Source organism: Diaporthe citri, assembly GCF_014595645.1.
Source record: "Diaporthe citri strain NFHF-8-4 chromosome Unknown scaffold_4, whole genome shotgun sequence".
NCBI lineage: Eukaryota > Fungi > Ascomycota > Sordariomycetes > Diaporthales > Diaporthaceae > Diaporthe > Diaporthe citri.
This window is the reverse complement of record NW_025064849.1, coordinates 456,575-469,458: the sequence shown is the minus strand read 5'-3', so window position 1 is coordinate 469,458 and position 12,884 is coordinate 456,575. Positions and strand designations below refer to the sequence as shown.

Genomic DNA, 12,884 nt, shown 5'->3' with positions numbered 1-12,884 from the left:
GAAAGAGTCCGTCTATGCGCATCCGAAGCGCAGCGAAGGGTTTGAGGCGAAACTAAGCGCATTCCCCAAGTGCCGTGTGATCGGCCTTCAGGTGACATCGAAGAGGGGCGCGCCCCAGTCACCCCATCGAAGAATCTTCAGATTGGCGAGACGTGTTCCGGCAACGTGCCAGATGGCGAGATATTCAGGCAGACAGCATATAGAGGCCGTGATTGGACGGCGCAAGTCGCCTTCGTCCATAAGAGGCAACGAAAGTAGCAGCGAGGACACAAAATAGTAGTTCTCGACCGGTCCATGTCTTAATAACGTATCCATCCTGAGACGACCAAAGCCGCCAAGGACATGTCAACGGCTGATGCGAGTGATCGGCTAAGTGCTCTCGCGGGGCGCCCGACATTTCGTTTCGGTATGTCCTTCCGAAGCTGTCAACCCGGTCGGCTGAGGTCACATTGCATAACATGCCGAAGCTAAATTTTTCTTCCATGGGGATGCCGCCCGACTAGAAACGGGCGAGCCTCCCGCTCGCCCTCGGCGCCGAGCAATTTGGGTAGGGAATCACGCTCTTCCGGAGCCTCTCTGCCTGTAGCATCCCAAGGAGATGGAAAAGTCGGCCACCGAAAGGGTTTCCCGTGCGAGTCATGGCCGGCGGATGCAATGTTCCCGTAAGGATCGATCAGATGGGATCACACATGCACTGCAACGCTTAAGCTTTCCATTACAGCTCTGACCGCACCAACAATGACGTTCATCGCGGACTCTGCCGAAATCCCATTTCTCCCCGGATTCACCCACACACACAATGGCCTTGCTTTTCCCATGTCATCCATTACGGTGCGGTCGTCATTTATGATCGCAATCATCCAGGGCCCCGATTCTTACTTGAGTCCGATTCTTGATTTCCGTCCTGCGACTATAGTTAGATCAAAACGATCTCTCCCGTCGCTGCCCTGAGCGTCATGGCGTCGGGTCAGCGCCCGACCCCGGTGGGATGGTATGAGCCTCCTCTTTACGGCCGGACGCTCAGCATCGCCATCGCCTTTATCTCCGGCTGCCTCATCGCATTCCTTCTAGGTTCGTACACGGCCGTTCGGCCCCGGCCTCCTCGTCGCCCGTCCGTGTCGTGCTGACCTTGTGTGTCCCCTCGTCCAGCAAGCAAAGTGTTCGCGGTGAAAGACTGGCGGCTGCTGCCGTATACCATGTGGGGTGGGTTCGATATACCAGTGCGGGACATGCCATTCGGAACGGTCCATTCTAAGCCTCGATAGTCGTCCTCGCGGTATACTTATTCAGCTTCATCTTCGTCTTCGGATCTACGGTGCTGCAGTTCGGGATTGGGACGAATTTCAACGAGCAAGCTTGCACGGCGGCAATGGGATTATGTTTGTTCGCATACGTGACGAGCAAGGTGAGTGCGGCTGAGTTCCGAAAGCAACTGCAATCAGAGTCTGACCACGCAGCAGGTCGTAAGTGCTGATACTGAGCAATTCCATACAAAGAACTCGTTTAACAGTCGACTAGTTCATATACCTGTTTCTGGTTGACAGGGCGGTACGTCAAACACTACGCGAATACTTACACGAATTGTCATCTGATGTATGTACAGCATATCGTGCGTGGCTCAAAAAAGCCCCGTCTGAAGTCAAAACTTTACATTTTCAACTCTTTTGGCATGCTTGGTACGTATTTTGTGACTGAACCTGACTATGGATTCTAATTGCGGTCAAGGGTGCTATGTCGTTATTACGATTATGAACTTTGTGTTGTAAGTCACGAGACAAATCCTTCGATAAGCACCTCTACGCTTCCAGGAGATAAGTAATTAACATATTGCCAGGCATATTGCGGAGTTTGACAAGGGACATTGTGTTATTGGCCTACAAAAGCCCGTCATCATACCACTGATTTCTTTTGATGCGCTTGTCAACGTATGTAAACTCCATCTGCGACGATTCTGTTAACGTCTAAATTCTTTTACGCAAGATTAACACAGACTCATAGGTATACCTAACTTTGTCCTTTCTCGTCCCACTGACAAGTAAGTCAGGAAACCATTCCTATCGTTCGATGCCTTGCTAATGATTACTCAAGGCTTGCCAACAATCAAATGGTCCGAGGTGTGGAAAACAGGCACATTTGAGACGATGTTGCAAAGCCTGCAGTTTCAGAGGACACCGGCCAATGTCAGATTGAGGAGGCTGGCGAAGAAGACGTTCATCGGCTCTTGTTGTACACTGGTCAGCAGCATCACGTACGTGATTCAAAAGCACTATTTGCGACCAAATAGCTAACGCTTTGAGCTCTCAGGAACTTGACCGTATTAATGGCTCTCAACGGGGAAGAGTCTTGGCTGTGCCTGATGTGCTGCAACAGCGACAGTGAGTCGCATTTCTTCATCTTCTTGATTCCAGACTCATGGTACTGACGGATCGTCCGTCTTCTAGTCCTATTTTCTGCAATCGTAATGCACTGGCTCACTTCGAACGAGCACACGGCAACCAAAAAGCCCGCAAACGCAAACGCCTACGTGAGGCGCTCGCAACAGTCCGGCCCGTCGAGATCAGCGACGGACGACACGGCGGTGGTGCAACAGCCTTTGATGGTGGCGACTCCTACGAAACTCGGGCCATCAGTCGGGGACAGTGGGTTCTCGGCTGACCCAGAGAGTAACCGCAGCCACCCCGGTTGAGCGGAGTTGCGCAAGTATCTAGTCTTCGCAATTATCTGTATATAGGTTAAACTAGTGTACTTCACCCGCAAGTGACGCTTTCATTGAGCTCGCTCTCGCGATGTGACAGCCGCTGTTGCGTGTATACTGTCATGCGATCACAAAAGCAGCACGAAAATCTCGGCCGGGGACAGCCAGGTCTCTACAACTATCAACGGCTAGTAGTTGTCAACTAGCTATAATCTATAGCTACTTGCATTGTGGTGTTGTGCCTGTCCCCACACTATTCAGAGAGTCAGCCACGTCTGTGCTCTGATTATGCATGACATATGCCGGCGACATTATACCCAGCGCTAAGGCCACCCAGATTGACGGGCGGCCATGAAACACACGAGTTGTGGGGGTGATGAAACCAAGAGCCCAAGCCTCTGTCGTACAGCATACGGCATAGGAGATCGACATGTTAAGATGATTGAGACTTTAGACTGGGCGCTGCGTTCGACGGGTCGAGCGGCGGGGATGCCGTCAGAAGCCCGGAAGGTCTAGTCCGCGGTACAGATCCCTCCAGCAGTCTGAGGATACGCGTACCTAAAGTTCCAGTATGAAAGAGGGTTCTTGTCCTCTCAGAAGGAGTTATTCTTTTCCGGTGAAGCTCGAAGGCCAAAGCGATGCAAGCATCTCGTAAATAGAAATAATTACCCCATATCTTGAACTTGACAAGGTTGTCACGCGAGACTGCATGTGGATACCCAGGCACCCAAAAGGGACGAATCCGCTGACTCAAACGTCAAGTCTATGAGGAGATCTGCAGTTTCCAGTTGCTGCTTTCCGCTCGAGATCTGTTGTATTCAAGGGAGCCATGTTGAGAAAGCTGTATCAACCGCTGTGAAGCTATCGTACGTAGGCGGTGAAGAACCGAAGCATTACCGTGAACGTCCCAAGCTATCATCGGCCATTTTCTTGGTGACCGATCGAAAGCCACGTGAGAAAAATAATTGTGGCTTCATGAAGCAAAGAGGACAGGTGCGACTGCCGTGAGTTGGCAATTGAAGGGTAGGTGTGGTTGGTAAGGGACTTTGAGAAGAAGATATTATGAGAGACACAGAAACTGTCTTGAGATAAATTTTGAAATCCTGCTGCATTATATTATTCAAATACGAGCACGAAGTTCTTTCACTTATGCGGATATTCACGCTTCCAATTGCTTTGGCCAATGAGTTGGGAAGAGGAGGGGTGTTGAGATTTCGGTCAGTGTTGAGTTGGCGACGTTGACAACTATATTCTCATTGTCGTACCATCTAGTAGGAAAAGCTTGGATGCAGAATCAGGGTCGATTCCGGCCATTCGAATAGAAAAGTGAAGACGACACGAATCCTTCTTTCCAACCAAGAGGTCTGAGATTACCAAGTTTATGCTCAGGGTAAGAAAAAGAATTATCATGCGTGAGATCACGACTGCCTCAGTCACAGATTTTACAAAAAGAATTCTCCGGTTACAGTTTGTTCGGAAGAGCGCCAGCCTATTCCGCGATATAAGCGAAACAGACGGGCTCGAAAGACTTCATGACGGGACGGCATGTTCTCGACTAATAGAAATAAGGTGGACTTGAACACAGGTGCGCCACTAGCCAATAACACGAGCTACTCGATGTGATCGATTTTCGCATGGGACTTCTCGGTCCCTGAATTGAGCGCTCACATCAACACTGTCACAGTTTCGACGCTCTTGATTGAGCATCACGCAACCGTATGCCAAGTACGAGTACGCAACGAGACGGCCCTTTCAGCCCCTTGCTGCTGAGTTTAGATGCAACATCACACCAGGTAGTAAACCTAGAGATTCCGCCGCATACCCTACACGAAGTCGAATTCATTTCAAGCGAATGCATTATCCACCATAGAGCCGACTTATACCCAGGTCACCTCTGAGTCGGCTACATACATGTGTCCAGAACCAAAAAAACTAGATCATGTCCCTCGCCCGGTGTCGATTAAGTTCAAGCTTGAACAGACCACCCTGATGGGAATACACGGCATCAATGATCCGGAATATCTTGGTGGGTTAGCACACCGACGTCGATCCGTGGGACACAACCTTCCATTATCCTGTGCTGAGTAAGGGAAAAGGTCTTCTGCGGCACTTTTTGGCTTTAGATCAGTGGGTTAAGACCGAGGACATATCATGCTACGACCTGGAGGCAGACGCTTCCTCGGGGAGTCTTCGAAGTAGTTTTCAGGTGATTGCAACTTGCCCAGGCTCTTGAGGCTCCCCTCACTGAATTCGTGTCGTACAAGACGCGAGTCCTGAAGAGGGATACCCTTATTTTGGTGTTATCACCCGACTGGCTGATCGACGCAGGCGGCCGATTCCGGAAAGGTTGTCTGACTGGTGAGGACCTGACCGGATCGGGCACCGGTTCGCCTGAACATTTGGAAGTAGAGAAGAAGGGTGGTTACACAGCAGTCGATTTGAGCAATTCCATTCCGTGCCAAGACCTTGCTGCCATGCCTGCCATGGTCACGTTTACAGAAGGATCTCCAGGGGCCATTGGCAGGAATCAGCGAGCTCGTGTTTGAAATTGACTGAGTTGAGTTGTGTCATTGGGTATCCTTACAAAACTGAGACTGCTTGTCAGCTAGCCACCCCTATTTGCCCATAAGTAAAAGCAAACGGATACCAAACACGAAGCTGATGGTTCCTCCATGAAAGCATCTTGTGAAATCCAATACGGAAGAGCTGATTAGAAAAGAAAAAAACAAATCTACAACGAGAGCTAGGCCGTCTATGAGCGCTCATGATTGAAACACAGGATGGAGTTTTCGAACATAATCCCTTTCATTCAAGAAAACTTGTGGAATTCTGCAACTATCTTCAGTTCTCAGTTGTTTCCGGCAATAATGCCCCCCTGTAACAGGTTTCCTCGCCAGAATCGGCATAAATACGAAATCTTGTAATGTTCATGTACTGACCAGGGAAGCCGTCTGTATCTTTTACTCAGGTTGACCAGCTGCAGAACAACGATGAAACCAAGTGGCTGTCATATGAATCTGGCTCTCTTTTTTCACCCATGATCGAACCTTGCTTACTTGACGTCGTACTAACTGTGGTAAGAAACAAGTTGATTGTGATACATTTGACCGCCTTCATGCCTCTTTGTCGGTTTACTTCAGCCAAGTCCGTACAGGGACATCTAGATTGATGAAGGGCTTTCTTGAGTAGGGACTATTGCTTTATCCTGCGATATGGCAAACTAACAGAAAAGGGACAATGTAAAAAGAAGACCTAAGTTCAGCTGACTTGTAACGACATCACTTGGTGTTGTATTCCTCTTTCATTCACAAAGGAGTGTTCAAATCCTCTCGTATTATTGCAGTAGATACAGTCTTCCCGTATTCATGAGTGAGTGTACAACGTGCTCACAAAGCCTTGTCCAACAAGAAACACTGGACTAGCACCGTACCTACTGAATTACAACTAGGTATATCCCACACCATGCTTTGCTATGTGCTTGCTAGGAACCACCCAACAGGAGAAGCAGAACCCTTTTCAAATAATCAGTGAGCACAAAAGACGCCGCTTCCTTGCAACCTCAGTCCACGTTTGCCCTCGCCAAATATATATATATATATATAGAGAGCATTCACATCTGATAATGAGATGCTAGACGCCTCCCAGAGAAGGGGGAATTGGAGAGCATGGGTACACGCAGTCTCCATCGTGTTCCCATTTTTCTGATACATCTCAGTTTCTGGTGGGACGATCTATTAACGCGCGGCCAACTCTGAGGCGGCGACCTTTCACATTAAAAAAGAACCTCGGCCTTCCCTAGGTGCATCGCATCTCAGGGCTGTATGAACCCAGGGGCATTCCAGACACCTCGGAGGATAGCATACTCGTCAATTGTTCATAGAAACACCGTTGTCATTGAAATGGCGTGTAGACACGGCGGGTGCCACCCGAAGAACCAGGACGTCATGAGGGTTAGGGGAGAACACCAGGGACGTGGGGTTATGGGGGGTTTAGGTGGCAGCGCAATTGAACGGCGTCGAGGAAAGCCAACTGACCTAACCATCACCGCATCCCACAGCGGGAAAACATGAGTGCTCGGATAGTCTCATCCATGAAAGTTATAGCAATTGATATCTCATCAAGCTCACGGGGCACTAAGGCGCATCAATAAACTTCCCGTTTACTGATAGCTCTTCTTGGCCTTGCATTTACTTGTGCTGCTTGCCCGACCCCTTCACCGCAAGAGGTCAACCTTACCCGGCGTAGACAGGGGAATGGTACAGAAACAGGGATTGCGAGAGGTGATCGTGATCCTTCATGAACCGTTATCGTTCTCGTCAAGCAATGGCACTCTCCCCCAACCCCCCGGACCTGCGCTCGCACGCTGCGGCAGGCGGTGATGGTGGTGGTGGTTGTTTCGATGAAACATCCCCGGTCCCCCTTCCCTCTCCAAAACAAGCGAAGGAACACGGCGATGATCACCGGCCGGGATTCAACCAACACCCATGAATTTCGCCACCACCCAGGCGGTAGGAATGGGCCGTTCTGTCGTACGTGCGTCTTGGTCTTGTCAATCGCCAGAGAGTCCTTTGTCTGGGGTGCGGGGTACACTTGATGCCTCCTCTGCCCTGATCTGATGCCCCGGGCTTGGGAGGCGTCAGGGAATGACTCGAGCTCGGTGAGGCATGAGGGGATTCGGGATGGACGCAGCTGGCAGGGAAGTCATAATTAGTGGTTGGACCATGTCTCTTCGGTCTGGCCTCTGGAAGAACAATGCATGCATAAGTGGCGGTATAGACTGGCAGCGAAGCCTTCTCACGGACGGCCCTTGGGCAGTTTCGGCCGGGTTATGGGCCAGAAGTACGGAGCAGATCGATGTCCAGCCCACATAAAGAGAAACACCGATGCGAGATGGGGTTATATTGGGGGAGGCGTTATAGGTAGATTGCGTCGTCTCAGGAGAGAAGCGACGTCGTGCACGCCTAGCGGCCTGGGCTGCGCCGTTGAACTTGCCCGGGCCCAGGATTCAATGCAAGCAAGGGTGAAGCAGCCAGCGCCCCGAAACTGACGGTCTGTCACCGCCTTCGGCTGCGCGCTGCCACTGCCCGCGTCCCAAACGGGGAGACGGGTTCGCATTGTGTCGCATTGTATGTGGTTGTAGTGTGCGGCTGGCTCACTGCCAGGGGGAGAGCTTGGAAGGGGCAAGGCGGATGGTTCAGTGCAAGTGATGGCCCGATGGCAGTCGGCCCTGCACCTGCAGTAGCTAGCTACGCCAGCGCCTTGGGGACCTAGAGCTGGCAGGCGGAGGCGGGCAGGACTGGGCGAGAGAGAGCCTTCTCCCCTCCGCGCAAGTCGATCGCGGCTATTCCGCTGGGCGACCTGGCGCCGTGGTCGTATCATGAAGTCATGGCAGGGCACCTTGTGACTGTTAGCGCGATGCCCCCCTTATTACTGCGTTCAGCATCTGCAGGCAGGCTGGGCAGGGCAAGCTGGCAAGCTGACGAGCCTGTTGGCCGGATGGAACAGGAGCAGGACAAGTTTTGGTCTGGTCTAGCCGGAAGCTGATGGAGATAGCCGAGTGGTGCTGCGGCCAGGGGTGGCCACCCAATGCTCCGTTCGCTGGCAGGGAGGGCCATGTCCACCTGCGTCGAGGTCCCGGTTGACGAGAACCTCGGGACATGCACGAGCAGGACCCCTAAAAAAAATCAAACCTGGGGATGATGAAGGAAGGGGATCAAGAAAGACCCCTTGCCCTACCTGCCATTGACTGACTGGCTGACTGACTGATTGACTGACTTGGGAACTGGATACGCAGGACTGAAAGAGGATACCGTGACCCAATCGGCCAACGAGGTGAGGAGTTTTGGAGGGTCCACAGAAATAACTGCCACGCATAGGAGAGGCGAAACGGGATGGCCTGAGGAGGGACCTGACGAGAAAACGGGGCAGTGGTCCAATTGTTTCGTCAGTGATCTTCTCTGTTGACTACCTGGCAGAGAGACCGGGCTGACAGAACCGGCGGCAGAGAGAGACTGGGCGACAACCAAGAAAAGTGCTGTCCTTCTCTCAACTCACCCAGACCATGAACAAAACAAGGGTATGGGGACCGGCCGTCTGGGGCCATGGAATTCTTCTCGAAGGTGGCCCGTCGCCCGGTCCTGGCCGGCCGCCTATTGGTCGGCCTGGGCAAGAGCTTGGGAGGAAAAGCCACGCAAAGGGAAAGAGCAAGGGGCGGCGATGGGGCCCACAAATCTTGATGTCACTGCATCTGCAGCCCATCCGTCTGTCTATCTGCCCATTTTATCTAGGGTGGGCACTCGGTTCTGGAGAGAGCAGAACTGGCAAGAACTGGCAGAGAGCCGAGCTTTCCATTCCCACGGGCTCCGCATCTGGGAGACTGGGGCTCTGGACTGGGACTACCGTGACTGATTTTGCTGGTCACTGGCCACTTGTCGGAGACGAGATCCATGTCAAGGTGCTCAGATTTTTTCCTGCTCAACTTTTCCCTTCGTTTTCCCTCACCTGTCTCTTGTTCCCCTTCGTGACCATCAATTTCGGCCCTCGCCATTGGTCACTGGGGATCGGGAGATTGGCAAAGGCAAAGGCTGGGTGGCACAGCCGAACTACTGTGTCTGTGTATGTGATCTACTGTGCGCCTGTGCTGTGTGTGATTTCATTTCATTTCATGACCTACATACTGTAGTTAGTGGATGCACTGCTCCCCGAGGCCCCGACAGTTGCGATCTTCCCCTCTGACGATGCTGAGGGTGAGACATGCAAGTGAGATGAATGAACCTCTCGAAATTGCACGGCGTCTATAACCTGCACAGTCAGCGGGCTAGCGAAGGGAGAAAGGCTGAAACGAGGCCTCTTTGGGTAGAGTGCAGACCGGTACCCGTTCTTGGTGCTGTCACCTGGGCCCATTGCTCACTGTGATGTGTGCGATCTGAGGATGCGTGGTGGTGTGTGTGGTGTGGTGTGCGCGTGTCTGTGTGGAGCGCTGGTCAGAGGTACGTACCGGCGCAACGAGAGAAATAGATGGTCTGCTCCAAACGGGGGGCGGGAGAGGCAGAGAAGGCAGGCAGCATGACAGCAAACGGACGACTAGCACGAACCAGTTGACAGCCTAGACAACGCAGGAGAACGGCAGTTGGCTGCTCTCACTTCTCACCACCTGCCTAGGCACGCACACACGCAGGTATGGAGTCTACTGTAGTCGTCAGCAGTCAGCAGTCCGCTGGCCACCCGCAGCTTCACCCGCATTTGATTGACTGGCAGACTGGTTGATTGATGCATTGACTGATGCCTTGCCCTCGACGCGAACAAATCCGTCCCCAATACAGTCCCGCATATCAGCATGTCTCTGATCTCAGTCGAGGCCATCCCACCCAATTCTCACACCCACACCTTCCCTCACCCAGTCCGCCCATACAGCCATCCCAGATAACAATGATGATGATGATGACAACAATAATGCCGGCGGAATCGGCTTACCGCCTTTTTCAGACCGAGACGAGGAGGCATCGTCACAGAAACCAGCCGGGGGACGGGGGCATGGCATTGTTCGACACCATGTCGGCTTCTTCTTTTTTTTTTTTTTTTTTTTTTTTTTTTTTTTTTTTCCGTCTCCCTTTCCCCTTCGTGTTCGGCGTCAAACCGTTTCGGGCAGGGAGTGGGTCGGATCGAGCTGTGGTGACGGGGCTGTGACTGGGGTTGGCATGGAAGCTGCAGACGCGCTAATGCAAGTGTCATGGATTGTGAAGGGGCCCCCTGTCGGGCCCGCAGACTCGCACCTTCCCACTCTTTTTTTTTTTTCCCGCAGTTCTTTCTCGCGCAGTCCAGACAGTGGTCAGGTCGTCAGTCCGTGTCTCTCCGGCCGTCTCATGCCCCCCTCCCCTCCCCCCTACCCCCTTGGTGCATTCCTACAGTACCCTAACCGCTGCTTGGCTGTCATGGCTACCAGGCCAGGTACAAGGACCTACCACATGATTCTGCCGTTCATGTCAGGTACCGCCCGTAGTGCCGTGGCAACCCTGGGGCCAAGGACGGGCGAATGAACGGACGAGGAAAGTTTGTCGCTGTCGTGTGAGTCCAAGTGCGTGGGTGTGCGCCGCCCGCCACCTTTCTGTCTCCCTCCCCCCTGCTCTTGCCCCCCAGCTCCCCCAGCTCCCAGCTTTCCAGCTCCTGCCCGCCTGCCCGCCTACCTCTTTCCGACCAGAGCAGCCCAACTCAAACTCAGCCCAGACCACCCACCACACCACGAATACCTTTCCCTGCCTTACCTTGCCGTAACCACACAGCCCGCACCGTACCCGTACCACTCGCTCGCCCTGCCGTACCATCCCATCCCCATCCATCCCATCCATCCCTTCGTCCTCCTTCACCGTGCTGCACTTCCCTTCACATGCGCTGCACAACCCAACTCTGAACCATCCATCCATCCATCCATCCATCCATTCACACATCCATCTTCCCTCGCTCTCTCCCTCTGTACCATCGTCCTGTACTGTACTGTATTGCCCTCGCGCCTGCATATCTTACCCTCTGCGCAAGCGTCCCCCCGCCTGGACGCAATTCTGCCGCTGCATACATACAATACATACACATCCCGTCCATACATACATACTCGGCCCAAAACAAGACAAACGGACGCCTAGACACCCGGGGTTCGCTCGTGCGTTTGAAAAAGATACCCTCGACGTTTTAGAAGACCCGACTCGCAACCACCTTCAAAATGCCCTACAATACCCGTCGCAAGTCGCTCTCTCTGCCCTCCCTGGGAATCCACGTCCCCGTCACCCTGGCAGAACGCGACGCCGCCAGAGCTGCCGCCGCTGCAAGTCGACTCTCGCCTAGCCAAAGCCATAGCGCATCTTCCTCCACATCCTCAGCATCATCATCGATGACGAACTCGCCCTCCTTCCACTCCCCACGGAGCCCCTCCACCCCCGCCGACATGGACGCTCAGACCCATGCCTCCAAGAAGATAAAGCGCTCGCATGCTGGCGACGACACGCCCGCCGCCAAGCGCCATCAGCCCGCCGCAAATAAGCTGCCCCCGTCTCCGCCAAGATCCAGAGCATCCTCCGTCGAGATGAAGGACGCCGCCGACCCGGCCACGCCCTCCACAAAGGTCGACCTGAGCACCGTCAACGACGAGATCGTTGAGGCCGTCATCGTCCAGCTCCAGACTGCGGGCAACCGCCCCCACATAGTCAAGGAGCTCGTCCCCGTCCTGATGCAACAGCTCAAGATCGTCCAACAGTACGTTTCCTCGCGCCCTTTCTGCATCCTGCATCCTGCATCTCGCATCGCGCCGCGCCGCGCCGTGCACGCCCTTGATTCGCATCGTCGCTAATGATACTAACACTGCCCTTTCAGATCCGCAAATCCCTCCGCGATCATCTCCTCGCGACTGTCAACCTACCTCAAGCGCTCCTGCTGGAACGCAAATAACCCTTGCCCCATGGCCAAGGAGCTCGAGACAGTCCACCCGCGCAGGACCTACTTCTACCTCACAACATGCCCCCACGGGCCCCTGCCCGAGCCGACCATGGCAGCCCTGGCCGCGGCGCATGCGCGCACACTTGTCACGCCGAGCGCGACGTCGGCGTCGGAGGACGCCGATGACGATCGGAGGAGAGAGCTCAGCCCCTCGCCCGAGGTGGACCTGTCGTCGCCCGAGTTCGACGACGTCGACGATGACATGCCCATGCCCGCCACCCCCGTCGGGTCCTTCTCTGGGCGCCAGATCCCCACCCTCGTCCTGCCGGTGCAGACCCAACGAGGGGCGTCGCCGCCGCTCGAGAAGGACGAGAAGGAGTTCACCCAGACGGCCGACGGCCTGCAAAAACGCAAGCTCAGCGGCGAGCTGCTGCCCGTCAAGTCGGAGCTCGTCGTCCAGAGCACGGAGCTGGACGAGCACGCCAAGGACGACAGCCTGTTTGGCGAGCCCAAGGCCGGTGCCGCCGCCACGAACCCCCCACCGATGGCCTTCATGGCCAGCCCGGCGATGCGCCCTGCCTTCTCCATTAGCACCAAGAAGGAGGGTGAGATGGACGGCTGGGCCAAGCTCGACAGCCTCTTGGAATGGGACCGGAGCCCGGAGACGATCGAGCTCGACGAGCTCGACTGCCTGCTGAACGACTATTAAGGCTGCAGCTGAGCACGAGTTTTGTTTATGCGCGCCGCCATTGATTGGTTGGTCCGA

At 54.0% G+C, this 12,884-nt stretch overlaps 2 protein-coding genes across 2 annotated transcripts; both read left to right on the top strand.

Annotated features, from left to right (window-relative positions):
* Positions 1-956: 956 nt before the first annotated feature.
* On the top strand, positions 957-2,686 carry INS49_009315 (uncharacterized protein; the record flags this gene model as incomplete). The annotated part of the gene is made up of 12 exons (XM_043170049.1): positions 957-1,071; positions 1,150-1,203; positions 1,266-1,405; positions 1,458-1,463; positions 1,519-1,548; positions 1,604-1,676; positions 1,726-1,762; positions 1,835-1,925; positions 1,999-2,035; positions 2,089-2,248; positions 2,305-2,375; positions 2,442-2,686. 12 exons carry the CDS (start codon positions 957-959, stop codon positions 2,684-2,686), a joined length of 1,059 nt encoding a protein of 352 aa, XP_043024614.1.
* Positions 2,687-11,408: 8,722 nt separating this feature from the next.
* On the top strand, positions 11,409-12,827 carry INS49_009314 (uncharacterized protein; the record flags this gene model as incomplete). Its single annotated transcript, XM_043170048.1, has 2 exons — positions 11,409-11,938; positions 12,056-12,827. 2 exons carry the CDS (start codon positions 11,409-11,411, stop codon positions 12,825-12,827), a joined length of 1,302 nt encoding a protein of 433 aa, XP_043024613.1.
* Between the last annotated feature and the right edge of the window lie 57 nt (positions 12,828-12,884).